Here is a 27,636-nt window from a genome sequence, read left to right on the forward strand (position 1 = left end):
AAAGTCAACACTGTAATTCAGTATATAGCTCACATGTGGCTCAGGGGGAGAGGGTGCTCAGATGAACATCCCTTTCGGGAAGTTTCATTATTCTAAGTAAATGCTTATTATTACACATTTCTGTGCATTCTAAATGTTCAAGCAGTGGGGCAGAGGCCCTGGTTGCTGTTTGGCCATGGCTCTCCCTGTTTATAACCAAAGGGATGGCATTATTTGCTCTCTTAGAAATGGGTATCAGGATGTGTGAAATGCCTTGGTTTCTTCTCCTTCCTTCAAATGCCACCTTAACCACGACTGAAACGATCCGAGTGAATCATGCACACTATTGCTCTTAGAAACAGAAATGACAGTTCAAACCAAGCCTGTTAGCTATGGGTTCTGAATAATGGAAAGCTCCTTGCTCCTTTATCCCTGTATTCTCCCTCCCTGCCCTTGAAAATGGGCTTTGCAAAGTGAAAATGAGTAGTAAGTCATGGGGCTGTCTTGGCAGAGGCATGACTGGGGGAAAGCAATGAGAGAAGACTCAGAGACAGCTCCACATGGTCCCAAGATAAATAATAGGTGGCAGTTATATATAATAAGGTTAACCTTAACCTCAGCACCAGGCAACTCTAGGACAAACCAATGTGAAAGATGAAACAGTACATGCCTGGAACATAGTAGATCAAGATATTGTCAGTGCCCACTTTCTCTATGTTCCAATGCCCCTTCTTACTCCCACTATGATTCATCGCTTGAAACAAAGCTCCAAAGACCAGGGAAGAGTTTCAGGTGTAGATGAGGCAGTAGAAACACTAGGGTTCCATCTGCCTGATTTTATTGGGAACAAGGGCACTGTAACTGTTATCAAAGAGAAGGAAGCCAAGGGGCTCCTCTTGCACCAACATTCTCTTTCAGAGTTGAGCCAGGGAGGGGAGGGCAACAACCCTTTTTCAGGCAGGGTCACTATCACCCTTAGCAGGACCCCCCCCAAAAGGCTACGTTCCTTTAGCTTAGCACTTGGCACTTAAGGAAAAGAGACCAATGAAGTCAGCACCAGGAAAACAAGCCCAGACACATCAGGACACCCACTCAGCCAACTGCTTTAGTGCTTCTTCATCTTCATCCGCTTTGGGAGCTTGGGGGACAAGGATACCCGGAGAAAGAAAGAAGTATTAGGGCTTTGGCAACGTCAATAATCCCCTGCTGTGACACTGAGAATCTGCTGAAACATCTCTCCCTCAGCAAAGAACGTAAAGGTGTGGTCCTTCTGCTTGCTGGGCTGCTGCAAATTCCCAGAGCAGCTCTGTACAAATTGGGAAGATGTGCTTCTTTCTCCCAGCACTTGCAGCCCCACACCAGGGTACACAGATTGCTGAGTGAGGCAGAGGCTGGACTTAGTCTTCATTCCCCCTCAGCCAGGTACCCTTATGCAGTCAACAACCTGTGCAACTGTAGCAGCAGCCCTCTCTGCCTGGCTCCTTTGAGGCAGGATGTAAGAAGAATATAATCTTTCCCCATATCTATCCCACCCTCTCAAGTCCTTGAGACAAGAGAATAACCCTGAGTACCTGGCTCTTCAGGTAGATGTGTGGAAGGTACACTGGGCAGTTTGATGGGGGGTTCTTCCTCCTTGTCGCCTACATGTAACAACTCCCGGGCCAATTCCTCCTGCTCCAGCTTCTCTAGCTCCTCCAACAGTTCATCCTGGACATGGGACAAGAAGACTCTTAAAAATGAAGAAAGGAAATGTCTACTTCCGAAAACATACCATTTTTGAATCCCCCCTCCCAAATTTGCCCCACAATTCTCTTGGGCATTCCTTCCGGCTAGTCTCATGCTTTCTCCAATATTCCCTGACCCCTTGCTCCAATCACCTCATCCACGTCAAAGCCCACAGGCCGAGAAATGGCATCTGAGATCTGCTGGGCCACCTCCTGTTGTTCTGTAATGTCGGCCATCAGTTCATCCACCTTGTCAATGTCCCTGAGAACAAGATATATAGCTATGAAATCAGGCAACAACGCTCCTGACTTTCCCATCTTGCATGGATGAACACCCTCCTGTCTGTGGCCTCAGACTGATAAATCCATGGCTATCAGAAGAGATCCCTGGGAAATTATGTGGAAGCAAGTCTGGGCTGAGAATTGGCAAGAAGCCACTTTGGGGAGAATAGGCTGTACTCCTCTTCCTGAAGGATCTTTAAAAATTAGGAAAATCCCTCCTTCTCTCTCTGCCCTTCTCCAACTCACACTCTTTCTTTCTCTCAAAAATAAATAAACATTTAAAAAAATTAAAAAAAAAAAAAAAAGGAGCACCTGGATGGCTCAGTCAGTTGAGTGTCTGACTTCAGCTCAGGTCATGATCTTACTGCTTTTGAGTTTGAGCCCTGTGTCGGGCTCTGTGCTGACAGCTCGGAGCCTGGAGCCTGCTTCCGATTCTGTGTCTCCTTCTCTCTCTGCCCCTCTCCCACTCACACTGTTTCTTTCTCTCAAAAATAAATAAACATTAAAAAAAATTGTTTTTAATTAGGAAAATCCTCTTTCCTCCCTAGAATGCTTCAGCCAGCAAAGAGATCTTCCAAGAAGCAAGGAGACTGACAGAGGTCTAGCTGTCACAGACATCTATAAATTTACATTCTGAGAGGTTTTAAGAGTCAAGAGAAAATACCAAGCTACTTTCCCCAGTGCCTGGGCCCCCTGCTTCCCTCCCCCCGTACCCACATGTCCTGGTAGGCCTTCTTCATGCCTTGGGCAGCAAGCTCCATGGTCCGAAGCACTTCTGCATTGGTGGTGGCATTCTCAATGGCCTCACGCTGAAACTCCAGGGTAGATAATGTCCCATCGGTTTGTGCCAACTGCTGTTCGAATCTTTTCTTCCTCCGCAAAGCCTGTAGGGCAGCTGACCCAGCCCACACCCTGAGCATCAGAGCCAGAAGCCCTTATGCTTCCCACCTGGGCCCGCCCAGTTGGCACCTCTCCCCCATTACCTCTCTTATTCTTGGTCCCATGCTTCTTGGCCATTTGTAGCTCCTGTTGAATCTTCTGCTCCAGAAACTCTTGTTTCTTGATCAATATCTTCTCTGTCTCCTTCAGTTTCTGTATTGCCTCTTCAGGGGTTGGCCCCTTCTCCTTCTTCCCTGGAGTGCAATCAAGCAGGCCCATATTGTGTGGAGAAAATATATTAGCCACCAATCACTGAGCGCAGAGTGTGTGCTAGGCACCTGTCTTACTCTTAATCCCAAAATGACTCTCTATAATGAATATACTATCTTCACTTTACAAATGTGAAAAACAGGCATATATGTGTTAAATAATCATTTGTTTAAAATCACAGCCAGAGAGAATTGAGCAGGAATTGAAATGTGGCAGTATGACTTCCAAATCCAGTATTCTTTGCTATTTCAAATTGCCTTTCGGGGCGCCTGGGTGGCTCAGTCGGTTAAGCGGCCGACTTCGGCTCAGGTCATGAGCTCGCGGTCCGTGAGTTCAAGTCCCGCGTCAGGCTCTGTGCTGACAGCTCAGAGCCTGGAGCCTGTTTCAGATTCTGTGTCTCCCTCTCTCTGACCCTCCCCCATTCATGCTCTGTCTCTCTCTGTCTCAAAAATAAATAAACGTTAAAAAAAAAATTAAAAAAAAACAACAACAAATTGCCTTTCAAGTCATTCCCAGGCTTCCCCCTCAGCCCCTGCCCACGAGAAGTTTTAGGTTCACAGCAAATCTGAGAGGAAGATACAAAGTTCCCATATACCCCCTGCTGACACATATGCATGGCCCTCCTATGAGCACATCCCCACTGGAGTTTGGTCACTTTTTATAATCGCTGTTCCACTTGCTGTCCTAGGAGATGCCCAAGGTCCTAACTCCACACCCTCAAACTGAATGAAGTACAGGGGGTAGAGGAAAAAAAAAAAAAAAATCTGATCTCCATTTTCCCCTTCATCTTCTGCACTTCTGACAGTAATTAAAATTAATAAGGCAGGCCCTTGCCTGCTTAAAATCCTTTCACACTCTCCATTGCCTGCAAGATAAAACCTAAAACTTTAATGAGAAATACAAGGCCCTTCTTGACCTGGCCCTTGTTCACCTCTCCATCCACACTTCTACTTTCCTCTTCTTCAGCTGGCGTGGGCATGTGTGCGCGCGCGCACACCCACGCACACGCACACACACACCCACCAGCCAGAACTCCTCTTTCCCCTAAGTATTACTACCATACTCGTTCCTGCCTGTTTTGCACACAGTTACCTCCCCCCTGGAGTACCTCAATTCTCCACCTGGCATACCTTAGCCCTCTGGATCACAACCCCTCACGCCTCTTCTGTGCTCCCCCTAGTTTTTAGGAACATCTCCATTATGGAGTTCCCACACTACACTATTACCAGTTTTTGCTGGTCTCCCCCCACCAGATGGGAGTTTTAAGTAGACAATCTTTTTTCATCACCTCGGATTCCCCCCTTGGCCAGCATAAAGGAAGCACCAGTGTTTTGGAAAGGACTAGATGATGACAGTCGGAAACTCAACTCCCCAGCCTAAACAGTGGGGACCCTCCATTCACGTTCCGGCCCGACCCGGAGCTCTTCTCCCTGGGGCGGGGGAAGGAAGACAGCCAGAGCCAGACAGCCTGACAAGGCGGGGCCTCCTGGCACGTGAGGAGGCCTGGGCCCTGGACGGGGTTTTCGCGACAGCTGGGGGCCATGGCCTTCCCCACACCCCCTTGGCCAGCACCACCAGCCCACCGGGCTCACCCGGGCTCACCCCTCCCGAAGAGTCTGCCGAGACCACTCATCTCCACCACCCTTGCCTCTCCTGCCTCCTCTCCGCGGCTTTTTGCAACTTCCGCCTGGCTCCCGGGAGGGTGCGGTCTCATCTCTCAGAGACCGGCCTGGGCCAATCCCTCCTTGGGGCACCGCGGCGACATCATCAACAAGAGCCAACGAGGCCACTTCTGCCACGTGACCCGAGCCACCAGCCCCCAACCCATTCGCTCCTCTTAAAGCGGCCGCTCCGTTTTTGATTCTTTAAAAAGGCCGCCCCACCCCCACCCCCCCAAAAAGCACAGTATTTGTTTTCCTGAAAGGGAATGTGCAGGGTCTTACATCCCACTTCTTGGGGCCAGTGGAAGAGTTCTCCCGGCCCTTGACAGAGTTCAGGAATTGGGGCGCGGATGGTGTGAGCACAAGGGGGCCACAGTCGGGTGTGCCACAAGTTTCTTTGGCAGAGCCGGATGAAGTCTAATTCCACTCGCTCTGGTCTTGGCACCTCCGAAAAGCCAATGCCGGCTACAAAGCTAGAAAAACAAAAACCAGCCAGAAGATTTCTGTCACACACAAACATACTTTAATAATTTACAAATACACCTGAAAATGCCTTCGTGATTTCCTTTCAGTTTTATGCTTCAAATGAGGCTCATCCACAGGACTGGACCTCAGGGCCCAGCTTGGGCCTTTGCAAATGTCTCCAGTCCCTGACTTAGGGTTTGAAGATTCATTCCATTCTGGACATGAATACAGGTAACTCCTAGAAAGAAAAGAAGCCACATTTCATCAAGCCTGTTGTTACTCTCACCTTTTTTGGGTGCACCCAAAAATTGCATGCAAGCTACCCATCCTGGACCTATCTATCTAACCGCTCCTAGGAACCCTTTCTCCTCATTCCCCAAAAGGCTAATCTCACCACTCTGTACCCAGTTTGCTGACGTCTAGGATATTCCGCTTCTCGTCATCAAAGAAGATCATTTGGGAGAAGACAACTCCAGTCTTCTGCTGCAACCTGTGCAAGGCAGGGCAGGGGGTGACCACACTGGCTTCTTAGCTCCTGCAGCCTCTCTGGCCTCCCAGCTTCTACCTTATCTCTGCATACCTCTCAAAGTGGGTGACCTTGCTGCCTGGGTAGATTTCCCGATGAACAAAGTATCTGTCAAGGTCAAAGAGCTCCAGTAGCTGGTTGGCCCCTTCAATCTCCCCTGTTCTGCAAAAAGGTGTAATAATAGATGGGATCAGCAGGGCCAGGGGCTGCAAGCCAAGTTATGTTTAACCAAGGGGAAATCAACTTGCTGTTTTTCCAGGATAAGTAGGCACCCTCGGTCCTTATTCGATTCCCTAGGCTTCCCGTCTGACACAGGCGGCGCTAAGCCAGTCAAGGTTTAATAAATAAAAGGCACAGGAAAGGGTACAATTAGAAAAATATGCAAATACGTGCAAATCCGCACCGCCAAAGTTTTTGTAGCCAAGGGGTTACACGAGACGCCTCCTCATGCATGCGTCTCTCAGCATGAGACCGACAGCTTTTTTTCAGTCGCTCTCCTTACCGTGAAGCGGCCGCGACGGGTACCTCAAGGCCCTGCAACCTTTCCAGGACGTCACGCACTTCTGGATACAGTCGGACGGTCTGGCCCCACCTATCCCGAACGGCCCCGTCGCTGGAGGGCGAGAGCGCGCTCAGCGGAGGCCGGCCCCGCCCGGACCCGGCCTCCCCGGCGCCGCCTCACCTGCTCTTGTGGAACGGGGGGTCTACGTGCGTATCCACCCAGAACGGCCAGAGCGTGTAATCTGCGGGAGGACGGAGGGAGGGCTCAGGCTCGGAGCGCGCAGGGCCCCGAGAACTGCAGCGGGGCTTTGGAAAAGGAGAGCACGCCGCAAATCTCCCCGGGCCGGTTCCTCACCCAGATCGAAAACCGCCAGCTTTGGGAGCCGCGTCATGACCGGCGCTGGCAGGCTGCGCGATGCGAGGCGAGGCCCTGCGGCTGCAAACCGCCCCTCCTGCCTTAGAGAAACAGCGACTAGAGCGTCGCCGCGCGGAGCTGCGGCCGTGGGTCTGGAGGCCGCGCAAGAGCGCCTCCTGACGGCGGAGCGGGGGAAGGACTGTAGCTAAGTGCCCACGCCACCACCCACGGGACCGCAGTGGTCCATCTCTCCGAGACACCTTCTTCCCTTTCTTCTCCACCCAGCGTGGCGGGAATCGGCTAGAAACGCCAGGGAAGGGAGCACTTTCATCCGACACCTCTCTCATTTTATCTTACCAGCTGAGACCTAAGTTATTCGTAGCTTTGTCACTCACTCTTCACTCAACCTTTCTCCGAATCCGCCTCTCTCCAGAACCCAGAGCCCTCCCCCGCATTCCAGCCATAAACATCGTAGTGTCTGTGAAGCCCCTGAGGCCTTTCTTGAACCGGGCCCAAATGTCCAGTAGGGCTACAATGGGAGAGAATTCACTCTCCTGGTTTCTACTACCTATATCAGTAGTACACTGGTAAATGTGTAACAACCAGTTTGGGGGGAGGGGCTGATTTGTATTGTTTGGCTTCTGTAAATATTCCTATCATGGCCAATTTCAAGCTACAAGCACGAAATCAATTATGGGGTTGGGAAGAGATGACAATAATTAGATCTCCTGAGCTGATAAGAACTGGCTCCACACCACTTAGAGCTGACTTTCCTACAGTCTGATAATCCCCCTAAGGGCACATTCCCTTCCGTTGTCCTTCAGAAATGTAAAAGAGTATATACTGTGATGTGCACTTTTGTGCAATACAAGAAAGATTCCAGGAGGTCAGGAAATATTTTATTGGCAACTAGGGACATAGCCATAAGAGAGGGAAGCACACAGGACTGCAAACTAAAACCCAATGGCCACCAAGGGCCCTTTGGGTCAGGAACACCGCATCCTGGGGTCCTCACGGTCTTCCGCCAAACAAGACTGGGCATCCAGGAGAGGGGGCAGTGGCTCTGGTGTCCCACAGAGTGAGAGGACATATGATGCCTCATTAGGAGCGACAGGGTAAGGAGGTAAAATGGAGGGAGGGTCCATCACTGCCTAAGGCCACCTCCTCCTCTCAGAGCCAACACCAGGTGGAGGACTGAACCACCTAGGATCTTGTAATCAGCTGCTGTCTTCTCATCATTCCTGCAGGAAAAGGGGGCAAAAAAAAAGGGTGGAGGGATTAGAAATACCATCTAGAACAAGATTCTTATGCTTAGTTTTTTGAGTCTTTCTGGGGGGTCTATGAATGCAGAAAGAATTTACATCTTTATTTTTACTAACCCCTTAAATGAAATTTGATAAATTTTTTTTAATGTTTATTTTTGAGACAATGCGGGAAATAGAGTGCAAGCAGTGGAGGGGCAGACAGAGGGAGACACAGAATCTGAAGCGGGCTCCAAGCTCTGAGCTGTCAGCACAGAGCCTGATGCAGGGCTCGAACTCACGAACCGTGAGATCATGACCTGAGCTGAAGTTGGAAGCTTAACTGACTGAGCCACTCCGGCACCCCTATATTTCTTTTAATTTTGAACATAGACAAAAAACCCACAGTGGTATTAGCAACATGGGTGACCTGTGGACAGAAATTTCATAACATAACTGTTTGCAAGTATTTTGAAAATATATCAAAATTATGGTAATTATTCCTACCATTAGATCTTAATGTATTAATAAACCACATATGTTATTTTTTCACAACTTTGTTTTTAGTATCTTGAGAACCGTATCTCATTATCATTAGTTTCCTTTGTAAATCTATGTATTTTATTTTATGTGTGCAAAAATCTTATCCGAGAAGGAATTCATAGGATTCACCAAATCACCAAAGGATCTCAGGCTCCTCCATCAGTATTTGCTCCCTCAACCTCACAACTATGTCCAACTTACATCTGTTTTCCACTGTAGATGAGCCGCTGCTGCTGTGGGGGAATTCCCTCTTTCTCCTCCACACGCTCCTTGATTCGCTCCACCTTTAGGGGTACAAGTAGTCAGGGGCTGCTAAGGGGTAGAACCATGGAAGTGGAAAGAACAAGAGCTATGCAGATAGCATGAGAGGGAAAGGACTAAGTTCATCAGCACATCCAAACAAATGTGCATGTAGGGAGACAGGCATGAAAAAGTATTGGCCATACATTACCTTGTCTGTGGGTTCAATGTCAATCTCAATCTCCTTTCCGGTCAGCGTCTGCAACAGGCAAGGGTTTCATGAGTCCTACAGCCTAATATACAACTGGTTTTCTAGGTAAAACACCCTGTCTTAATCTCTGGGGAATCTACATCTTCTGAAAGAAGCACATTGTCAGCAAAGCTGCTTTGAAGAATCAGAAGGCTTTGACCATATCTGTATTTATCAAACACTTTTAGGCAGTAGACAGCTTTGAGAGGGCATTTGACCATTTGACCCTGTTAATCCCACACGTCATTTTACCCAACTTCCCACGCCCACCCCATTAGAATCCATGAGAATACTGGCATTCCCTTGGATGAGACAGCAATAAGAGATGTCCTAAGGAAAGCATGCCTTTGTTCCCTGTATCAAAGTTAGAAATTAACATTCAGATAATTCAAAGAATTCTCAAGGACCCCAGAGACCACTTATGACCAGTTTTTTCAATTAACACTAAAATTCAACATTCTATTCTGTAACTTCTCCAGACTTCTACCTAAATACTAAATTTCAGCTGTAGCTTCTTGACCTCTTCCACAGGCTAAGGGCTGCTGATAATACACATAATAATTACACTGATCATACACTTACAAATGTGCTTCATCCCATCGAGAATGAGAATGAGAGAGAGAGAGAGAGAAGTGGAGCTCACCCGAAGGGGGACTCAAACTCATGAACTGTGAGATCATAGAGCCGAAGTCAAATCCTTAACCAACTGAGCCGCCCAGGTGCCCTGTCATAGCCAACGTTAAAAAAAAAAATTTTTTTTTAACGTTTATTCATTTTTGAGAGACAGAGAGACATACAGCATGAGCGGGGAAGGGGCAGAGAGAGGGAGACACAGAATCGGAGGTAGACTCCAGGCTCTGAGCCACCAGCACAGAGCCCGACATGGGGCTCGAACTCACAGACTGCAAGATCATGACCTGAGCCGAAGTTGATCGCTCAACTGACTGAGCCACCCAGGCGCCCCAATCATAGCCAACGTTTAACACTTTCCAACAGTCAGAAACTACACTGAGTGCACCAACACATTTAATCATTGCAACTAAGTTAGGAGATACATGTACTATTGCTATCACCATTTTATAGATGAGGAAAATGGGGTTTGGATAGGTTAAAAAGCATATCCATGAAGTCAAAAGGAGAGTGTGGACCCAAACACAGACTCTCTGGCCCCAGAGCCTGAGGTTTTGTTTGTTTCTTTTCCAGCTCTGTACTCAGTACCGCCTAAGTGTCTCTGGTCTGATATTAAAACCCAATGTATAGGATTGTAATAGGTTCACAAAACAACAAATGGTCTCTACTTATGGTATTCACATAGACCAGAATGATGACAGTACTTAGGACCTAATTTCTCAACTATGAGAATCAGTTCAGTACTAAGAATATTTAAAAAAATATAAGAGTAATTCTTTTAGAGTTACCTCTTTGGGTGCAAAAGAATAAATCACAACAGTGATTCCCAAGTTTCTACCCCAATCCAAGCTGGCCTGTGAAAATTTATGGTAAAATGGAAAAATAATGACAATAGTGAGATTTTCATAAAACTAAATATATTCAGCTGTTAAACTATCCTTTCATGAAGGGGTGCCTGGCTGGCTTAGCTGGTGGAGCATGTGACTCTTAATCTCGGAATTTTGAGTTCGAGCCCCATGTTGAGTGTAGAGGCTACTTAAGAGATTTTTTTAATTTTTTAAAAATTGTTTTTATTTATTTTTGAAGCAGAGAGACAGAGAATGAGTGGGGGAGGAGCAGAGAGAGAGGGAGACACAGAATCCGAAGCAGGCTCCAGGCTGTCAGCATAGAGCCCGACACGGGGCTCAAACTCACGAACCATGAGATCATGACCTGAGCCAAAGTCGGACACTCAACCGACTGAGCCACCCAGGCGTCCCAAGAAATTTTTTTAAAATGTTCTTTTATGAAATGACAGAAACAACATATGGTGCTTTTTTAAAGCCCTTTCCTGACAAAATGAAAAGTTAGCAATTCTGTGTCATCCATAAATTATTTCACTTTACTGATCTTAATACTTTAAATGCAAAGATTCTTCAAGCAGATAATCTATTTCTAGGTTAACTAACTTGGAGGAAAAACTTGAAACCTGAGCGATGTATTCAAAGAGAAACATGTGTTTACTCAACAGAACAGGTTTACTGTAAAACACTAGGAAAAGCTTAATGCCTGTTAATAAGAAAACTATTAAAACTAGGGTACATCCATAGACTGATACACTTACCATGCAACAATTTATACACTAATGTGGAAAGATCTAAAGAATGTTTAATTATATATCATTTTCCATATATAGCGATACACATATGTATATGTATAGAAAAAATGATTAAAAGCATACATATCTCCTATAGTAGTGATTGAGAAGGAGAATAGGACTAAGGGAAGGGTTTATTAAGGGTAACTCTCCCTTTATCTGCACTATTAAAGTTTCTAATAAAAATATACCCCTTCATCACATGAATAATAATAAAACAAATATTCATTCTGATTTAATAAAAAATTTTAAAGAGTAAAAAAGACCCTTAGAGAAGGCCTAGAACTGCTCCCCCAAGGGTAAGGTGCTTGGATCTAATGACAGTAAAAAAAAATTACTGGCTTGTAAAATTTAAAACTCTAAGACTGGCCCTTTGTTTCTGACTGTAGAAGCCCATGAATGTATCCAGAGAACAATCTGGTTAAGCGGTGTCCCAGCAGCATCACTTCTGGGAAGATAATCATGACTACGCTAAAAAATATACCTATGATAATGGTCATTACAGTCTTTTGACACTCAAAAATCACAAGCAATCTAAGTATTAAATAGTGGGTTAAATAAATTATGACACAAACATAGAAGAAAAATTACGTAGCCCTCAAATAATCTGTGGAATAATGGTATAATTCCAGTTTTGTTAAAAAAAAAAAAAAAAAAAAACAACACCACAAAACCCATACGTGTATTTATACTCTTTCAAACAAGTGTAGAAGGGTATATACGTGAATGTTTTTGAGTTATGACATTATGGATGCTTTTAATTACATTATTTATGCTTTTCTGTATTTTTCATTTTTTATACCATGAATACATTGTAATGAGAAAAACATTATTTTTAAAATAATGTTCTTGATGGGAGTGTAAGGAAATGATTCTGTAAAGCAGCACTGTCCAAAAGATATAAATGTAATGCAAACCACATATACAATTTAAAATATACTAGCAGCCACATATTTTAAAAGTGAAATTAATTTTAACACTCTTAAACCCAATATATTCAAAATATTATTACTTCAATGTATAATCAATATAAAAATTAGTATTTTACATTCCTTTGTTCTAACCAAATGTTCAAAATCTTGTGTGCATTTCATACTTATAGCACATCTCGATTCAGATGGTAGATTTATTTCCATTTGAAGTACTGTATTTATACTATATTTAAATTTCATAACTTACAGTTGAAAAAGTAGACTTACATACCTAAACTGTTCCAAGCAGACTTAAAAGTTTTCCCGATAACTGAATAAAGTCTCAGGCTTTATATTTAAATTAAGTAAAATTAAACACAAATAGATAGTTCATAAACTTAATTCCTCAGTCTTATTAGCCACATGTCAAGTGTTCAATAGCTCACATGGCTAGTAAGTACTGTTGGAGCATTCCAGCTAATATATCAAACAAAAATAAAATTAGATATACCCATTTTGTAACCTCCAATGAAATAATAGATCTAGGCAATAATAGGTCTATAACATCATAGAAAGCAAAAAAGGTGACAGAATTACATACCATACACCATCTATGACTTATTCTCACAAGTACACATACAAAAGACTAATCAAGCCTCTAGATCTTATATACCAATCGACATGAAATACGGGGAAACATGGGAATATAATCAGCAAAATCCAAACTGTGGGAGACTCCACTGGAAAAACCACCTAGTTTATTCAACATGAAAAGGGGGAAAAGGGGGGAATTACAGGTTTTTTAAAGAGGCTTAAAATCCGTATCAACCAACTGCAATGTATGGCTCTTAGTTGGACTCACATTGAAACAAACTGTGTAAAAAGAGAATGGGAAAAATTTGATGACAGTGATAAATCACTGTTAATTTTTTAGATGTGATAATTACAGTTCCATTAGGAAAAAAAGAATCCTTTTTTACAGATATATACTGAAACACATACAAATAACATATGCTATCTGGGATTTGTTTCTTAAAACATAAGGTAACGAGAGTTGGTGAATATAAGTAAGATTGGCCATGAGGTGACAGCACTTGAAGCTGGATATGGGGTGCATTATATCCTTCTCTCTCCTGTTGTGTATGTTTGAAACAGTTCATAATTAAAATTCAAAGTCCTGTAAAATAAGCGTCAACCTTTCAAATTGGAAATATCAATCCCATTTTTTCATTTTTATAACACAATGTATCAATTGGCAGTGTAGGTGATGGACCCCATTGTTTTATTCTTTATTGGTTGTCATGAATGAAGTGGCTTGAAATGGAGAAAAGTGCTTGTAAACACTGAAATGCTATTCAAATAAAAAATATGTTTGGGTTTAAAAAAAATCAGAGTAACTGAGCAATTTTAAAAGATATTCTTGATATTTCATATTGTGTTTCTTCCTCCAAATCTGGTCATTGTCACCTGGGAATACATTCAATGATGTTTGACAAGTCAATGATGAACCTAAACTCAACATACTGCTTGCTTTAGGCACTTGAGGGGATATAAAAAGAAATTAAGGGATCCAGCCTTTGCCAACAATCTTTTTCAAGTCAAGATTTACTACCAAGAAACGACAAGACATATAATTAATAGAACTAATATAAAAGGAAATGTCATATTGAATACTACTATCCAAACACAAGGTATGATGACAAAGTGCTATGGTGGGTGAAAATCAACATCAATTTAAACCTGAATGAAATTAACATTTCACACCCATTATAATAGCTAAAATAAAAATGACTGATAGGACTAAAAGGTAGCTAGGGTACAGAACAGCTGGACTGCTTATTCACTGCAACTGGGAATGTAAAATGGTACAACCCCTTGGAAAACTGGCAGCTTCTTTTAAAGTTGCATACATTTACTACATGATCCCAGTAATTTTGTTGCTAGATTTATACCCAAAGGAAATGAAAACATAGGTCTACAAAAAGACTTGTATAACAATGTTCATGGAAGCCTTATTTATAATAGCCAGAAACTGAAACAATCCAAAAGTCCATCAACAGGAGAATGGATAAACAAACTGATATAGTCATTCAATTAAATATTACACAGTAATAAGAAGGAACTACACAGATATAACAGACACAATGCTAAGTGAAAGAAGCCAGACACAAAATTATATATTCTTTAACTCCCTTTATATGAAATTCTAAAACAAGCAAAACTAACCTATGGAAATTTCATAGGGAAGGGGTGAAAATGTTCTAGATCTTGTTACATGGATGTATAACTGTTGTTAAAAACTCATTCAACTGAACCCTTAAGAACTGTTGGTTTAAAGTTAAAAATACAAATGTGTTTAAAAAAACAAACCATGAATGAGAAAACTGGGGCTTAGATAGTAAAGAAGACACTAATGCAGAATCTGGGGTTAGGGAGTACTATAATGAGAAAGAACTATAAAGAAAACCTGTACACTATGATTTTTTTTTGTACGCCACGTCATGGCTTAGACTCTAAACTTTAGAGGGGGTATGTGGTAGGAAAATCGGGTTAGAAGTATTACAGAGAAATAAAGACATAAATTAATGAGACCTCGGACCAGGATAAGGACGATGGGAATGGAAAGAAAATCAGGCAAAAAAGAGGTTATCGAAGGAAAAATGTGGTTCTATAAGCAAACAATGATTCTAAAGAATTACATTCCAGATACCTGCTAGATTGATGGGATTGATACATGAGATGAGTACTGGGAAGATGACCTAAAGCAGAAAATGATGTATTTAATTTTAGAAAGACAGAGACGAGGCATCAAGACAAGATTTAAATCAGGAGGCATTCATTGCAAAGGACTGCAAAAAGAGATATGGAAAAAGTCAGCTACGGGGAGAAGACAGTTGAATTCGCAAAGAAACCCTGATAAATAAAACCTACCATTTGTATACTAAGAGCTAATTGCTTTTGTATATACTTAATATATTAAAAATGCAGCTAACAAAAAAGAGAAAGATGAAAGGCATAGGAACCTGTTTGTGGAGGCACAAAGAAAAGCATTTCAGGAAAGGAGACTAACAATTTTAGAGAAACACTAAACAAAAATGGATTCAAAGAGAAAATCTAGAACGCTGCTACTCCGGGTAGTCCCTGACAAGCAGCATCAGCATCACCCGGGAGTATGCTGGAAATACAGAATCTCAGGTCTCATCCCAAACCCACTGAATTAGAATCCGCATAACAAGATCCCCAGGTGATTCTCATGCACTTTTAAATTGAGAAGCCCAACCAGAACACAGTATTTTCTTAAACTGCAGGTCTCAACCCATTGGTGGGTTAGGAAATCAACTCAGAACAAAACTGGAAATATCAGAGCATATCACACATGGTAAGTTTTTTGTGTTTGTAAGGAACCTGAGGTAAACATTTTTAGAGCAGGTTGAGATTTTTTAAGAAGTTTACAAAACACTGTACAAAGTAACCTCTTCTTTGACTAAGAGGATGTGAGAATTCATATCCAAAAAGCATTTTAGTGTTTCTCAGACTTTGACAGTGACTCACAAGAATACATATGTACTAGTAATACATACATGTGCTTAACTAACATACATATAAAACGAAAACCAAAATTCGTGAAATACTCTTATCCAGCAGTATACCCTGATATTTCTATGTTAACGTTGTTTGCGACCCATTAAATGGATTTTATAATTAGTGACTCTTGTAGCCACTACTAAAGGTTTGAAATACAAAGATTTTCAACAAGCTGGCCTCCATCCTCAGCCAAGAAGTGGTTTGGAAAGAATGAAGAGGTTAACAATGGCTGGTAAGCACGGTAAATTCACTAAAAAGCTGATGAAAGAACAGACTTACTCAGCAGGAAAAGGCCAAACTAACGTTGCACTGCGTCAGTTTTTAGTTTCTGCCTCTCTGTCTGAAGGTACGAAAGAAGCAATAGCAGATAGGACTAATGAGTGTTGTCAATTGGTATAAAAACCACGGGAGAGACAGGGATGAAGGAAAACATCACCAGTACCAAGAACTAGGGCAATGATAACTAACCTGCCTCAGTCACAGAAGTGAGGCTGGTCCAGGAGGCCCGGCTCAGAAAGGCGGGTGCTGAATGAACACACTCCCAGCTTTGGTTCCTGAAGGCCGGCTGTCACACTGGCGACAACCAGCAAAGGCTTACAGTCTAGCTCCTAGGAGGCTCTCGGTTCCCCAAGCTAACGTTTTTGTACTGTGCTTGGAGAAGCAGGTAAGCTGGGCAGTGCAAAATGGAGATCACAGCTTAGTCCAAGAATCCGAGAAGGGGAGCCAAGCTGCTGCTAGGCCTTCTCTATGACCGCGGGGGTTCGCATACAGCGATACCCCGGACAAAGGCGGCTTCCTTCTGAGTCACGGCACAGTCCTGGCTGAGAAACCAAGACAAGCAGAGACCCTGGGGTGATCTGGTGGGGCCAGTCCCCAGCTCTCAAACCCTTCTTGGGGCCCCCCACTTCCCATCACCCCTCGCGCGGAGCCCTGAGGCTGTCAGCACCCTCCAGGCTAGGGAAAGGCGTGGTTTTCCTTCCCCGCTTCTCCCGTAAGGCACAACGGCCAGCCCAGTACCACAGCGTCTTGGCAAGGCCGGAGGTGCTCCCACCTTCACTTTAATTAGCATCTTCTTCCCAGTTTGGAGCTGCACACAGATAACTTGCTGCTTCTACCGCTGCGGTCGCCGCTGCCGCTCCCCAGCAATCGCCTGTGGGAGTCACTTCTGTTTCCGGGTCACTGCCTGGCTCCACCCCTCTCACCCCGCCTCCTTCCTTTCATCGTGTTGCCGAAAGGCTCAAGAATGCTCCTGCGTTTGGTTTTGGTGGTGTCGTAAATAAAAAGAAGGCGGTGGTTTCGTTACGGCAGAGATGATACCTCCGCGATACTTAGAGTCCCTAGCGAGCCAGGGCTTCGAAAGCGGGGGGCGGAACGAACTACTCCCATCATGCCAGGGGACAGCTCCGCGCGTCCCATCCTGGGAATCGTAGTCTCCCGCCCCTAGGGTCCAACGGCAACCTCGGTGTGTGAACTCTGTTACCCAGAAGGCCTCGCACGGCCACCGCCGAAAATAGAATGCCTCAGTTAATCCTTTTCGCCGGCAATTAGCGGAACCTGTTGGCGTGGCCTACAAGGCTCAGGGGGGCTTCACGAGCCTAGTTGCTAAGCAAGGGCGACTTTGGTCAACTGCCACCTGTGCCACGGCGACAGGAAGTGAGTACCCCTATTCCGGAAACTAGTTGTGGGAACCCCCTATTTCTTCTCACCCCCAAATCAGCCTCTTACCCCAAATTGCTCTTTGCAAGGGTGGGAGAAGGAAGAGTAGTGGGGGGAAGGAATACACATTTTTAGGGTCTCTCAAGACTCCATCCCAATTCTTCTCCCCAACAACTGGTACCTGGGATGGAGATACCGGGTAATTGTAACCATGAGACAGATGAGATGACAGTCAATGAGCTTCAGCCAGTGCACTGACCTTCCACAATTTAAGCAAGGAGAGAGATGAGTTATGCAGTTAGCTCTAAGAGGGCATTAAGGCCTATGGGGAAATTGGTTCAGCTCCCCCCTCCTGACTTTCCCTACCTTCCAGCTCTCAGATTGGTCGCTATCCCGAGGTCCCTGCCATGCCTCACATCGATAACGACGTCAAACTGGACTTCAAGGATGTCTTGTTGAGGCCCAAACGCAGTACCCTTAAGTCTCGAAGTGAGGTGAGACTGCTTTCCTAGTTGCACTTGACCCCAAGCTCCAGATGGGCCAGTACTGAGAAAGAGTCCTAGTTCTTGTCCTCCTGCAGTACTCATTTACTTGATGAATAAAATGCTCAGTTTCCTGTTCATATCTGCAGGTGGATCTCACAAGATCCTTTTCATTTCGGAACTCAAAGCAGATGTATACTGGGATCCCCATCATTGCTGCTAATATGGATACTGTGGGCACCTTTGAGATGGCCAAGGTTCTCTGTAAGGTAGGACTTCCCTCATGCAGGTTCCTCACTGGTGTCCAGTTATATGGGCTGACTGCAGAGGTACCTGCATCCCCACCCCCACCCCAAGTCAGCTCTCTGGCAAGTAACAGGATGTTTCAACTTACTATTTTATCCATTTTCTCCAATACTAATGCTCTTTATAAGTTCAAAGGCATGCCTGAAATAGTAAGATTCAAAGCTAAGTTTCCCCCATTTTTTTGATAGATAACTTTCACTTTTGTTCTGACCAGCAGTTTATATACACCCTGCCAACTTTTTCCACCACCCAGGTCACCCCCTCCAAATCACATTCATCCTTCCAGTTACACCATTGTTCAGGACACTAAATATTCACTGTTTTAGTCCAGAAACTAAATACAGTGTGAGCATTCAAAAATTCCTAGCTAGAAGATCCTAGAGAAGCAGCTTACTAATTTTCTTTCTTTTATATATGCTATCCTTTTTTAATTTTTATTTTTTAATCTTCCTCTTCTTTGAATCCTAGGTTCCTGGGAATTCCTGTGCTCAAAATGGAATGTGTTGTTTTTTTTTTTTTTAATGTGTTTTTCTTACACACAGGTTATTGTTCACTTTGAAAATAGAAGATGCTGCTCCCATCAGTAATATTACCTGCCTCTATACTTGTAGCTGAAAAGGTAGATAGTTATTCTGGGCACTCAAGGAACATATGCATTCTTCTGGTTAATCTATGTAGCCCTGATTGATGGATTCTGCTGCTGCTTGTGGCTCTGTTAGCCTTAAGGACTTCATCTCCCTTTCTCTATTTTTGATTGCTGTAAGTCTTTGTGGAATGTCTGTTGTCACTTCTCTGAAGTTGATAGTTATACAGTTTTAGTACTTTTTTGCTGTTGTCATTCACTAACTGCTTAGGAATCTTCTTGTTGTCCATTGTCCGCCTGTTTTGCCCAATAGAGTTGAGGAATAGTAACTCTGAATTCAGCATTAACAGACATGCTATAATACATGGACTTTGTGGGGACTGTTTTAATGCTTTATGTTGAGACTGGCTTTTCAGTAATGCTGATGAGTGCTAAAGAAATCAGGTTTTAGCGACAGAGCCAAGTTTCACAGTAATCATAAAGTTGGATATAAGCGTCTTTCTTCTAGATCTCTAGCTCGGTACATAATTGGATGTGCTCATCATGTCACACTATATCAGTATATCTCCAAGGTCTACTGACCTTCTAGGGTGATTTTTCTTTATGTATCAGCATGTTGATAGCAGAGTGTTGCTGAGAAAACGGAATTCAATACCAGCTTTAGCGAGGTAGTGTTGATGAGTTAAGTATAGCAATAATATGTCCTTACTGCTGGCTGATACATGACTTCCTTGGATTTCTTATCAGTTGCAAGATTTGGGTTGTGTCTGTCAACTGCTCTCTTGTCTATTTGCATGTCTGGACTTTTAAAGCACAAGTACCAGTATTCACAGCTGTCTTTGAATGCCTTTCTCAAAGCATTGGGATATTGTTTGCAATTTGATGACCTAGGGAATACAAGTCTGAGGAGTTAATTGTATCCTTAAACTTGGTTGACCGAAATAGATGGAATGAAATAGACTTTTTAGGTTGGTCCGTGTCTCCAGAAAATTTGTCCTTTACTCCAGTGGAGATGGAGAAAGAATGGGGTAGCACTTTACTGGCTCCATTAAGGTCTGACCTCTTGTGAACATTTAGACTCACTGAATTATTGGACCAGAAGATACCAAAAACTAGGTTTATTCAGTACTGAGTTACCATAGGAGGAGGGGCTGAGTCTGTGCAGGCAGACACTGGCTCCGTCCACCCTCTTCATGGTTATGTTCTTGTCTGCTGCTTGTTCCACTGCAGCAACAGCTCGTCTCTGTCACCTTTTAAGTCAGAAGCCCCTGTATCTTCTGACAGGTGAAATCCAGTCCAGATGACTTAGTACTTGGGTCAGGGTGTCAGACAAGCACTAGCTTATGACAAAATGCCCTACTGGTTATTTATAGGGAGAATAAGGGCTAAACTAAACCCAACTCAACCAGTGGCTTCTTCAAGTTGCTTTCCAAAGTTCATTTTCTTCCTCAGAGAGAATACTTACTATAAAGGTCTATGTCTAGAAAAAGAGTTGCTAGTTCTCTCCTTTTTGATGACTCTTTCTTCTCCCCAGTTCTCCCTCTTCACAGCTGTCCATAAACACTACAGCCTCGAGCAGTGGAAAGACTTTGCTAGCCAGAATCCTGACTGTCTTCAGGTAATCTTAGTCTTTTCCTGGTCCCTTCTTCATCCCAGTTTTCCAGGAATCTTTTGTTTGTTTGAGAGAGAGAGCACATGGGTGTGCATGAGTCGGGGAGGGGCAGAGAGAGAGAGAGAATCCCAAGCAGGCTCCACGCTGTCAATGCAGGATCCAACGTGGGGCTTGATCTCACAAACCGTGAGATCATGGCCCGAGCCAAAATCAAGAGTTGGACATTTAACCGACTGAGCCACCCAGGAGCCCTTCTAGGAATCTCTGTTTGGCTTTCTGAGGACTAACCCTCACCTTCCCAGCCTGCCAGCTCCTCACTGGGTCTTTTGTGACATGCCACAGACTGTCTCATGCCTCCCATGCCAATGGCTCTGTTTCTCTCACAGCATTTGGCTGCCAGCTCAGGCATGGGCTCTTCTGACTTTGAGCAACTGGAACAGATCCTGGAAGCTGTTCCCCAACTGAAATATATATGCCTGGACGTGGCAAATGGCTACTCTGAGCACTTTGTGGAGTTTGTAAAGGATGTACGGAAGCGCTTCCCCAAACACACTATTATGGTATGTTTCTATTACTCTGTAGTTGGTATGTTCCTCTTCCTCCCACTCTTTCCTGACACTCCCATTTTGTTACATCATTTCTCCTCCGTTGCATTTTGATTTTCCTAGACCGCTTAATCATGGCTCTGGGTGATCATCCATGGTCCCACACTTAAAATGTATAGATTGGTTAGTGCAGTTATCTCTGTCCCTTTTCACATGCCTTGTGCCCACCTATGGTGTCCACTGAAGTGGACACGTACTAGAATCGTATTAAAGGAGTCGCATGAAAATAAGTTTTATTAATTTTTTTTTTTACAAGCTTTGGGGAGTGATAACAAGGCCTTATTTTCTCCACAGCATCAAGGGGTCTCTCTGTACCGTCCACCAAAAATAAATAGAGCTGTGCAAATGGGTATTTAGCTTATATCACGTTTTCCCCTTTGCCTGAAGCCAGAGATTTTATGATGTAACAGATGAAGGACAGGATATGTTTGGGTCTCTTGGCAGGGACGGGGAGATAAATCTACTGTAAATCAGCTTTGGCCTTGGTCCAGTTGTACCCCAACTTCACCCTAGTGCAACAGCGCCACTGGCCACTCACCTCCTTACCTCAGCTTGGGAAGCAGAGTTCGTTCCCAGTAGAGGGACCCTAGGTACCCTCTTTGTAATACTGTTGGAAGGTCACGGTCCAAGCATACCGTATATGAAAGCGCGCAGCCTCCTCTCGTTTCCAACCCCAAGAGTGCTCTGTTTTGATTGCTCTGTCTCAGGCAGGGAATGTGGTAACAGGAGAGATGGTGGAAGAGCTGATCCTCTCTGGGGCTGACATCATCAAAGTAGGAATAGGACCAGGTAAGTTGGTTCATGGGGGGGCCACTGGCTACCTCTCCAGTGGCGAACGCCTGTGGAGCACGCTACTCTTTTCATTATGTTCTTCTCAGGTTCCGTGTGCACCACTCGGAAGAAAACTGGAGTGGGGTATCCACAGCTCAGTGCAGTGATGGAGTGTGCAGATGCTGCTCATGGCCTCAAAGGCCACATCATTTCAGTAAGGCCAAGGGCAGGGGAGGGAATGAGGCTGCCAGACAGCTGAGTGTTCTGCTGGCTGTGGAGGCTGTGGTAGCAGTGGATCAGAACTCCCGGGTTCCCGTCAGCTTTGAGGTGGGCCATGGGGACATCGCTCCTAGTACTTGGGAAATCCACGTTATCTCTTCACAGTGCTCTTCACTTTGCAGGATGGAGGCTGCAGCTGTCCAGGGGATGTGGCCAAGGCTTTCGGTAAGGGTGCTGGGAGAGTGTGGACGGAGGGTCCTGTAGAAGAGGATAAGTCACCTCTGAGGGCCAAGGATCAGGCTTGGAAAGGCTGAGAAAGCCGTTCAGATTTTTTGACAATATGAACTAATGACCCTGAAGCCCATGGTGTCACCTGGGGCAAGCCAGCAGGGGAAACCCTGAGACTCTGATACAGACTGCACAGCATGCCAAGTCCATCTGTAGCATCCCTCAGACTGTTGGACTAAAGTTAGAGACCTTTGCCCCTAGGACACTTGGAGTCTCTTGTTTAGCTGCACATAGTACAAAGAAATGACCAGATGGTAAAAGCAGCAAAAAAAAAAAAAAAAAAAAAAAGCAAAACCCAGGCACGGAATCTCCAGAGGCTCTTTTTAAATTCTTGGGGAAATCAGGCTCACTGAGGAGTAGAGGCCAGAGCAGAGCAGGCCTGTGTGGGTTGTGGGTCAGCTAGGGAAACAAAACCAGGAAGATGTTAGAATCATTGTCAGGACTGAGAATTTGGCGTGAGTTGCTTCCAGGGGTGGGCATATGGGCGCGTGGGCCAGATTCAATTCTCTTTTCCCCTTGTTGATGCTGGCAGGGGCAGGAGCTGACTTTGTGATGCTGGGTGGCATGCTGGCTGGGCACAATGAGTCAGGTGGTGAGCTCATCGAGAGGGATGGCAAGAAGTACAAGCTCTTCTATGGGATGAGTTCTGAAATGGCCATGAAGAAGTATGCTGGGGGTGTGGCTGAATACAGGTATGTGCAGAGGTCCAGGAGCTGAGGGTTCCTGGAAATTGTGACTAAGCAGGGTGGTGGCAGAACTGCTGGCTGCTGGGAGATGCTTGGTACATTCTTGGAGGAAAAGTGGTGAACTGGGGCTAAATGCTAGAGACTGGGGCGGTGCTGTTGGGCTTAAGAAATCCAAAAAGAAAAGGTTAGAAAGTTTTTCCTCCTCTAAGGGCCTCAGAGGGAAAGACAGTGGAGGTGCCCTTTAAAGGGGATGTGGACCATACCATCCGAGACATCCTTGGAGGCATCCGTTCCACATGTACCTACGTGGGAGCAGCTAAACTGAAGGAGTTGAGCCGGAGAACCACCTTTATCCGAGTCACCCAGCAGGTGAATCCAATCTTCAGTGATGACAGCTAGACCTGAGCAGCTGTGCCCTCTCAAAGCACTAGCAGCCTAGCACAGGGCCTCCCGATGGGCTCCTCACACACGCCAGCTACTATGGCTATTTATCACTCGGTTATTTCCTGTTGCCTTACTCCTGAGGGCTTCTGCAATAAATCTGTACTCTGTACGCACAAAATGCCCAGGGTACTCACTGGGGAGGAAGCAAGGAAAGCAGGCTGAGAAAATGAAGTAAGGTAATCAAATGCAAATCTGGGGACGCAGCATCTGGAAGATTATGGAAAGGAAAAGATAATGACTCCTGCCTAAGTGTTTAATATGGCCTTGGTCTGGACGAGTTACTCTCCTGATATCATGTTTTGTTAATGAACTTCATTAAATAGTATCTTTGAACACCTAAAAAGCTCAGAAATGTTGATGTATTTTAAGTATCTCAATAAAGAGATCCCAATGACTATAAGAGATTCTGTATCTTTCTGCACAAGGCTGGCATCTGGGTGCTTCTCCGGGACAAGTGGAAGTGGAATTGGCACTGACCCAGTAGAGTCAAAGGCAGGGAGTATTTTTCCATGAAGTATCTCCATTTCAGTGCCACCACCCCCAGGTAACCTGGCAGCATGAGAATTTACAAAGTACATTCTGGTATCAGGGCACATAGATATTTTTAGAATAGCAAAGGGAAATTTCTCTTCCAGGCTATCAACCCTTCTTGGCACATCTGAACAACATTTTCCATCGGAAATAAAAAGGCAAAGGAATTCCTCTAGCCCTGGAGAAGCCAGTTCTAAGGAATGACCTACACTGACTTTATAGAAGCCTTAATTCCCCTTTCTCACACCAAGACAGTATTTTAATAAATCCAAATCTTAATTAACAAGTACTACAAAGTAATTTTAGCAAGGCAGTCAGGGAACCCAAACCTGGGCTTCCACTTTATTTCCACTAAACTGTGTGTAGAGCTCAGGGAGACAGGTGGAGTGCAGAGAGAATTCCGGTCCTATCATAAGTGTCTAGACCTGTCTGCATGGTCATGGGAGGGACAGACACAGCACTGGGGCCAGAAGTAGGGAGGTATTCATAGAAGGTGGGGATCAAGGTGTCAAACTTTGTCTTCTGATAGTTTTCCAGAGACTCCTGCAGAGAAGGGAGCAGGGAGATCCTATCATCGTCTTATTCCCTGAGCCCTCCATATTCTGGAGCATGTGGGGTTTCTCTGTCTTGTTCTGCTCATCCTCTTCCCCAGCTTTCTGTTCCTTCCTACTCACCCTTCCTTCCCTCTGGTCATTTTCTTCTTCATCAGAGTCCAAAACCAAGTCCCCTATGGTAATGACAGAGCTGCACAGAGATGGGGGACACACTGCAAGAAGGAAACCAGAGTCAAAGTACCCTTCTAGGTGAACAGGCCCTGAAGAATCCCCAGGAGAGGAGGCTGGCTCCTGACCCAAGATACTTACCTGGCTTCCTAGCCTTAGGAGGTGATAATGACAGTCTCAGGGGGTCCATGGGGCAAACCAAGCAATTCCTGAAGTGGGAGCAAGCAAAGAAGATAAGGTAACGGGAAAACAGGCAAAGAATGGGCTGTTTGCAGGGAGAAGCAACTGTACCACTCACTCTTCTTTCTCTGAAGCAAACAAGTCAACTGGGTTCTCCTTCAGAGCTCTTCCCCCCAGGGTCTGGGATGGACTCTTAGACTTTCCAGTGGAAGCTGCTCTCATGCCCGCAGCACCTGCCAGATCTGCCGTGTGTGTTTCATGTTCTTCCCTGCTCTCAGGCTCAGATATGATCTGGCTTGGTGAACCCAGATTCCTAAAGGGGAACAGCATGACTGTAGGGCGCTCCTTATGGTCTCCCTTAGTGGATGCCCATCGGGACTGGATTCTTCGCCGGCCTAGAGGGGCCAGATTGAAGTGGTGGCCAGCCAAAGGTTCTGGGTTCTTCCTTGAGGCTAGTCCCCGAGAAAGGTATGAGCTAGGCCTGGCTTTTGGCGATGGATCATGAAGTACTAGATTTGGTTGCTGAGGAGGACTCTGCTCCATGGGCTCTGTCACGCTCACTGAATCAGTAACCAAACGCTCTGAAAAAGAAAATGAAGCTCCTTATAAATAAGAGATAGTAACACAGGTCCATCTGGTTTCTTATGCCTCAGGCCCATGTAACCCTTCAAATAGCCCATCTCAAAAGGTCTCCGGCCAGTCTACCCTCAAGTTCCTAGTTCTCCCAGATGGTCCTAGTACCTGGAAGTGGCCACCCCATGTCCACACCATATTGGCTCAAGGCAAAAGAAGAAGTGATAGAAACTCCAGGCTGCATCCAGCTCAGCACATCTTGAAGCTGTGGGCAGAGGGTGAGAGGCATGAAGACCATAGTCCTTGATACAACCATCCCACACTCTGCCCTTATTTGGCCCCAACAAAACCTGCTGTGCCTGCAACGCAGGCAGTGCTTTTTCCAGCTGACACAGGTATTCAAAAAACAGCTTTTCCATGGCAGCCAAAAAGGATTCCCCATACTCTTGTTCAAGTTCCTGCAGTGAGGAGAGAAGCAAGTCAGAAGAGGGCTAGGGAAATTAGCCACATAACAGCTTCCAAACCAGCCAGTCTCACCCGCAGCTTGGAAGCCAAGTCCACTGGGGTCTCTGCTAGTTGCTTCACCTGTTGGCAAAAGGTTTTCTGTGCCTCTGAGATCTTCCTCAGATCCTGCTTTGTCTGTTGAGGATAAGGAAAAGCAGAAAACTTAGGGTCACCAGGATCCAGTGGCCGGGAGAAGCCACTTTGTGGCACCGTGTTAACGGGAAAGGGCTGTACCAGGGATTACTCACAGCTTTCGGGTCCCGCACTACAGGTCCAGACTCTGGGAAGTGGTGATGTAGGGCATTCAGAACTTGGGCCCACGGCCGGCCCTGAAAGATCAGCTCCACCACTACCTGTGAAGGGTACTAAACTCAGAATCTCAGGGCAAGCTGCCCTTTTCCAACCAGTCCCAACGCCAAGCAGTCGGCCCTGTCTGGTCCCCTCGCATCCCGCCCCTTTCCCGTCTTCCAGTTCCTAATGGCTCCAATACCTTGGCCTTTAGACCCATACACAGGCGTTCATGGTGGCGGTAGCGAACCAAGCCAGGGGCAGCAGCGCGCAGTGATCGCAAAAACTCTAACACCCGGGGGAAATGCTCCACGCGGCGTCCCCGCACCACTTGCCAGGTGGCCGCGGCTGCGAAGCGCAGAGCCGCGGGACCGGCCCCCGGGGGCGTGGCCATGGTCGGCGGGCTCCGCCCCGGGGGCAGTCCCTATGGGTTCCTTCTTCCAAGGCAAGCCTTCTCCACTCCTCCTAGAGGCGAAGCTTCCGGTGCCTCTCAGCGGCTAGGCTATTTGGATCTGCGCCGGATAACTCACGATCCGATCCCTTCCATAGGTCATCAGAATCCTGGAGGTCTTCAACTCGGGATGGAGCCTGAATGGAGAAGCTGGCCAGCTACAATAGCACCAGATTCGCTGTTTTCCACACCGCCGCCCCTGCAGCCGAGGGCTACCCCACTTCCGGCCCCTGCGGCCAGTCTGTCGGCCCCGGAAAAGGGCGGTAATGGAGAACCAATAGGACATCAGACAGGGAGACGTGACATCGCGTCATAAGGCCACGCCCCAACAGATAGGGCGTCCCTTCCGCCCCCGCTATCTCCGTCCGGTGCCACAGCTGATCGTGGCTCTCCGGACTCCCGCCTTTCTTCGCGGAGCGTACAAAGTCACGTCCTTCGCTAAGGCGTGGCTTGGTTGTGTGGAAAGCGAGGATCATGCCTTGCCCTTTCCCCCTTGCCCTTTCCCGTCGTCTTCTCCATTGAAATACGATTCTTCAAATCCTGGCCTCAAAGCAGCGCCAGCAAAGCCTTCCCGGCGACGAGCCGCCTCCAGTAAAAATTCGACTGTTTCTTTCACAAAACAGGAGAGGGCGCCCGTCTTTAAAAAATAAAGTACTGAACAAAGTTTGAAAAGATACATCAGGTTGTTAACTTGGTTTTCTCTGGATGGTCAGACTGTGCTTTTCTGTGCTTGATATCTTTTTTTTTTTGTACCCTGTAATTTTAAAATAAATGAAAAATTAGTTTTCCTTTTTCGGATTTCTGTTGTTGGCTTACTCCAGTCAGCCCCTCAATGTGATCGACTTACTTGTCTGTCTCCTTGTCACTCTTCTGGTGCCTCTCCTTTATTTTCATCACCAAGTACAGAACCTGGCACACAGGTTGTATTCTTTAAATGTTGGTTGAATGAGATGCACCTGGGTGGCTCATTCCGTTAAGCATCTGACTTCTGCTCAGGTAATAATCTCACAGTTTGTGAGTTCCAGCCCCATATTGGGCTCTCTGCTGTCAGCACGGA

The 27,636-nt window shown here is 45.5% G+C and overlaps 5 protein-coding genes across 13 annotated transcripts; 1 reads left to right on the plus strand and 4 right to left on the minus strand.

Annotated features, from left to right (window-relative positions):
- Window positions 1-765: 765 nt before the first annotated feature.
- Window positions 766-5,411, minus strand: CHMP4A (charged multivesicular body protein 4A). 3 transcript variants are annotated; one of them, XM_042942832.1, is made up of 6 exons: window positions 5,078-5,411; window positions 2,969-3,118; window positions 2,703-2,880; window positions 1,857-1,965; window positions 1,551-1,686; window positions 766-1,117 (listed from the first exon to the last, which is right to left on the minus strand). In XM_042942832.1, the coding sequence occupies exons 1-6, from the start codon at window positions 5,313-5,315 to the stop codon at window positions 1,059-1,061; spliced, it is 870 nt and encodes a 289-aa protein (XP_042798766.1). In that variant the 5' UTR covers window positions 5,316-5,411; the 3' UTR covers window positions 766-1,058. The 3 variants fall into 3 exon arrangements, with proteins under 3 accessions (XP_042798766.1, XP_042798767.1, XP_042798768.1); XM_042942833.1 differs by lacking the exon at window positions 5,078-5,411 and adding an exon at window positions 4,737-4,878; XM_042942834.1 differs by lacking the exon at window positions 5,078-5,411 and adding an exon at window positions 4,423-4,697.
- Window positions 5,296-6,814, minus strand: LOC122222387 (magnesium-dependent phosphatase 1). The gene is made up of 6 exons (XM_042942838.1): window positions 6,643-6,814; window positions 6,469-6,529; window positions 6,289-6,399; window positions 5,841-5,948; window positions 5,665-5,750; window positions 5,296-5,498 (listed from the first exon to the last, which is right to left on the minus strand). The coding sequence occupies exons 1-6, from the start codon at window positions 6,677-6,679 to the stop codon at window positions 5,407-5,409; spliced, it is 495 nt and encodes a 164-aa protein (XP_042798772.1). The 5' UTR covers window positions 6,680-6,814; the 3' UTR covers window positions 5,296-5,406.
- A 714-nt stretch (window positions 6,815-7,528) lies between these two features.
- On the minus strand, window positions 7,529-16,997 carry NEDD8 (NEDD8 ubiquitin like modifier). The gene is made up of 4 exons (XM_042942839.1): window positions 16,730-16,997; window positions 8,878-8,925; window positions 8,628-8,710; window positions 7,529-7,883 (listed from the first exon to the last, which is right to left on the minus strand). The coding sequence occupies exons 1-4, from the start codon at window positions 16,745-16,747 to the stop codon at window positions 7,787-7,789; spliced, it is 246 nt and encodes an 81-aa protein (XP_042798773.1). The 5' UTR covers window positions 16,748-16,997; the 3' UTR covers window positions 7,529-7,786.
- Window positions 16,998-17,098: 101 nt separating this feature from the next.
- Window positions 17,099-23,359, plus strand: GMPR2 (guanosine monophosphate reductase 2). 4 transcript variants are annotated; one of them, XM_042942824.1, is made up of 10 exons: window positions 17,099-17,331; window positions 17,708-17,828; window positions 17,966-18,085; window positions 20,240-20,323; window positions 20,704-20,877; window positions 21,630-21,711; window positions 21,801-21,907; window positions 22,095-22,137; window positions 22,733-22,892; window positions 23,096-23,359. In XM_042942824.1, exons 2-10 carry the CDS (start codon window positions 17,742-17,744, stop codon window positions 23,283-23,285), a joined length of 1,047 nt encoding a protein of 348 aa, XP_042798758.1. In that variant the 5' UTR covers window positions 17,099-17,331; window positions 17,708-17,741; the 3' UTR covers window positions 23,286-23,359. The 4 variants fall into 4 exon arrangements, with proteins under 4 accessions (XP_042798758.1, XP_042798759.1, XP_042798761.1 ...); XM_042942825.1 differs by lacking the exon at window positions 17,099-17,331 and adding an exon at window positions 17,365-17,533; XM_042942827.1 differs by lacking the exons at window positions 17,099-17,331; window positions 17,708-17,828 and adding an exon at window positions 18,665-18,741 and having other exon boundaries at window positions 18,003-18,085.
- On the minus strand, window positions 21,904-26,819 carry TINF2 (TERF1 interacting nuclear factor 2). Of its 4 annotated transcripts, none has more exons than XM_042942820.1 (9): window positions 26,331-26,819; window positions 26,089-26,193; window positions 25,874-25,975; window positions 25,687-25,794; window positions 25,505-25,601; window positions 24,882-25,344; window positions 24,725-24,792; window positions 24,536-24,627; window positions 21,904-22,170 (listed from the first exon to the last, which is right to left on the minus strand). In XM_042942820.1, the coding sequence occupies exons 1-9, from the start codon at window positions 26,520-26,522 to the stop codon at window positions 22,084-22,086; spliced, it is 1,314 nt and encodes a 437-aa protein (XP_042798754.1). In that variant the 5' UTR covers window positions 26,523-26,819; the 3' UTR covers window positions 21,904-22,083. The 4 variants fall into 4 exon arrangements, with proteins under 4 accessions (XP_042798754.1, XP_042798755.1, XP_042798752.1 ...); XM_042942818.1 differs by lacking the exon at window positions 21,904-22,170 and adding an exon at window positions 24,176-24,404; XM_042942821.1 differs by lacking the exon at window positions 24,536-24,627.
- Between the last annotated feature and the right edge of the window lie 817 nt (window positions 26,820-27,636).

Source organism: Panthera leo, chromosome B3 (genome assembly GCF_018350215.1).
Source record: "Panthera leo isolate Ple1 chromosome B3, P.leo_Ple1_pat1.1, whole genome shotgun sequence".
NCBI lineage: Eukaryota > Metazoa > Chordata > Mammalia > Carnivora > Felidae > Panthera > Panthera leo.

What these genes read in the sequence shown, in the direction of transcription:
- LOC122222387 (XM_042942838.1), bottom strand. Translation starts at nt 6,679, where the DNA reads ATGACGCGGCTCCCAAAGCTGGCGGTTTTCGATCTGG. An exon ending in GCTGGCGGTTTTCGATCTGG is followed by an intron (nt 6,530 to 6,642) that starts GTGAGGAACCGG and finishes GTCCTCCCGCAG; the next exon opens with ATTACACGCTCTGGCCGTTC. An exon ending in AAGGTCACCCACTTTGAGAG is followed by an intron (nt 5,751 to 5,840) that starts GTATGCAGAGAT and finishes TGCCTTGCACAG; the next exon opens with GTTGCAGCAGAAGACTGGAG.
- GMPR2 (XM_042942824.1), top strand. Translation starts at nt 17,742, where the DNA reads ATGCCTCACATCGATAACGACGTCAAACTGGACTTCAAGGATGTCTTG. An exon ending in CCCTTAAGTCTCGAAGTGAG is followed by an intron (nt 17,829 to 17,965) that starts GTGAGACTGCTT and finishes TCATATCTGCAG; the next exon opens with GTGGATCTCACAAGATCCTT. An exon ending in GGATGTGGCCAAGGCTTTCG is followed by an intron (nt 22,138 to 22,732) that starts GTAAGGGTGCTG and finishes TGATGCTGGCAG; the next exon opens with GGGCAGGAGCTGACTTTGTG.
- CHMP4A (XM_042942832.1), bottom strand. Translation starts at nt 5,315, where the DNA reads ATGTTTGTGTGTGACAGAAATCTTCTGGCTGGTTTTTGTTTTTCTAGC. An exon ending in TGGGACCAAGAATAAGAGAG is followed by an intron (nt 2,881 to 2,968) that starts GTAATGGGGGAG and finishes GGGCTGGGTCAG; the next exon opens with CTGCCCTACAGGCTTTGCGG. An exon ending in AAGAAGGCCTACCAGGACAT is followed by an intron (nt 1,966 to 2,702) that starts GTGGGTACGGGG and finishes TCTTGTTCTCAG; the next exon opens with GGACATTGACAAGGTGGATG.
- NEDD8 (XM_042942839.1), bottom strand. An exon ending in ACATTGAACCCACAGACAAG is followed by an intron (nt 8,711 to 8,877) that starts GTAATGTATGGC and finishes GTACCCCTAAAG; the next exon opens with GTGGAGCGAATCAAGGAGCG. An exon ending in ATCTACAGTGGAAAACAGAT is followed by an intron (nt 7,884 to 8,627) that starts GTAAGTTGGACA and finishes CTTTTCCTGCAG; the next exon opens with GAATGATGAGAAGACAGCAG.
- TINF2 (XM_042942818.1), bottom strand. Translation starts at nt 26,522, where the DNA reads ATGGCCACGCCCCCGGGGGCCGGTCCCGCGGCTCTGCGCTTCGCAGCC. An exon ending in ACTTGGCTTCCAAGCTGCGG is followed by an intron (nt 25,795 to 25,873) that starts GTGAGACTGGCT and finishes TCCTCACTGCAG; the next exon opens with GAACTTGAACAAGAGTATGG. An exon ending in ATGACCAGAGGGAAGGAAGG is followed by an intron (nt 24,405 to 24,535) that starts GTGAGTAGGAAG and finishes CCTTCTCTGCAG; the next exon opens with GAGTCTCTGGAAAACTATCA.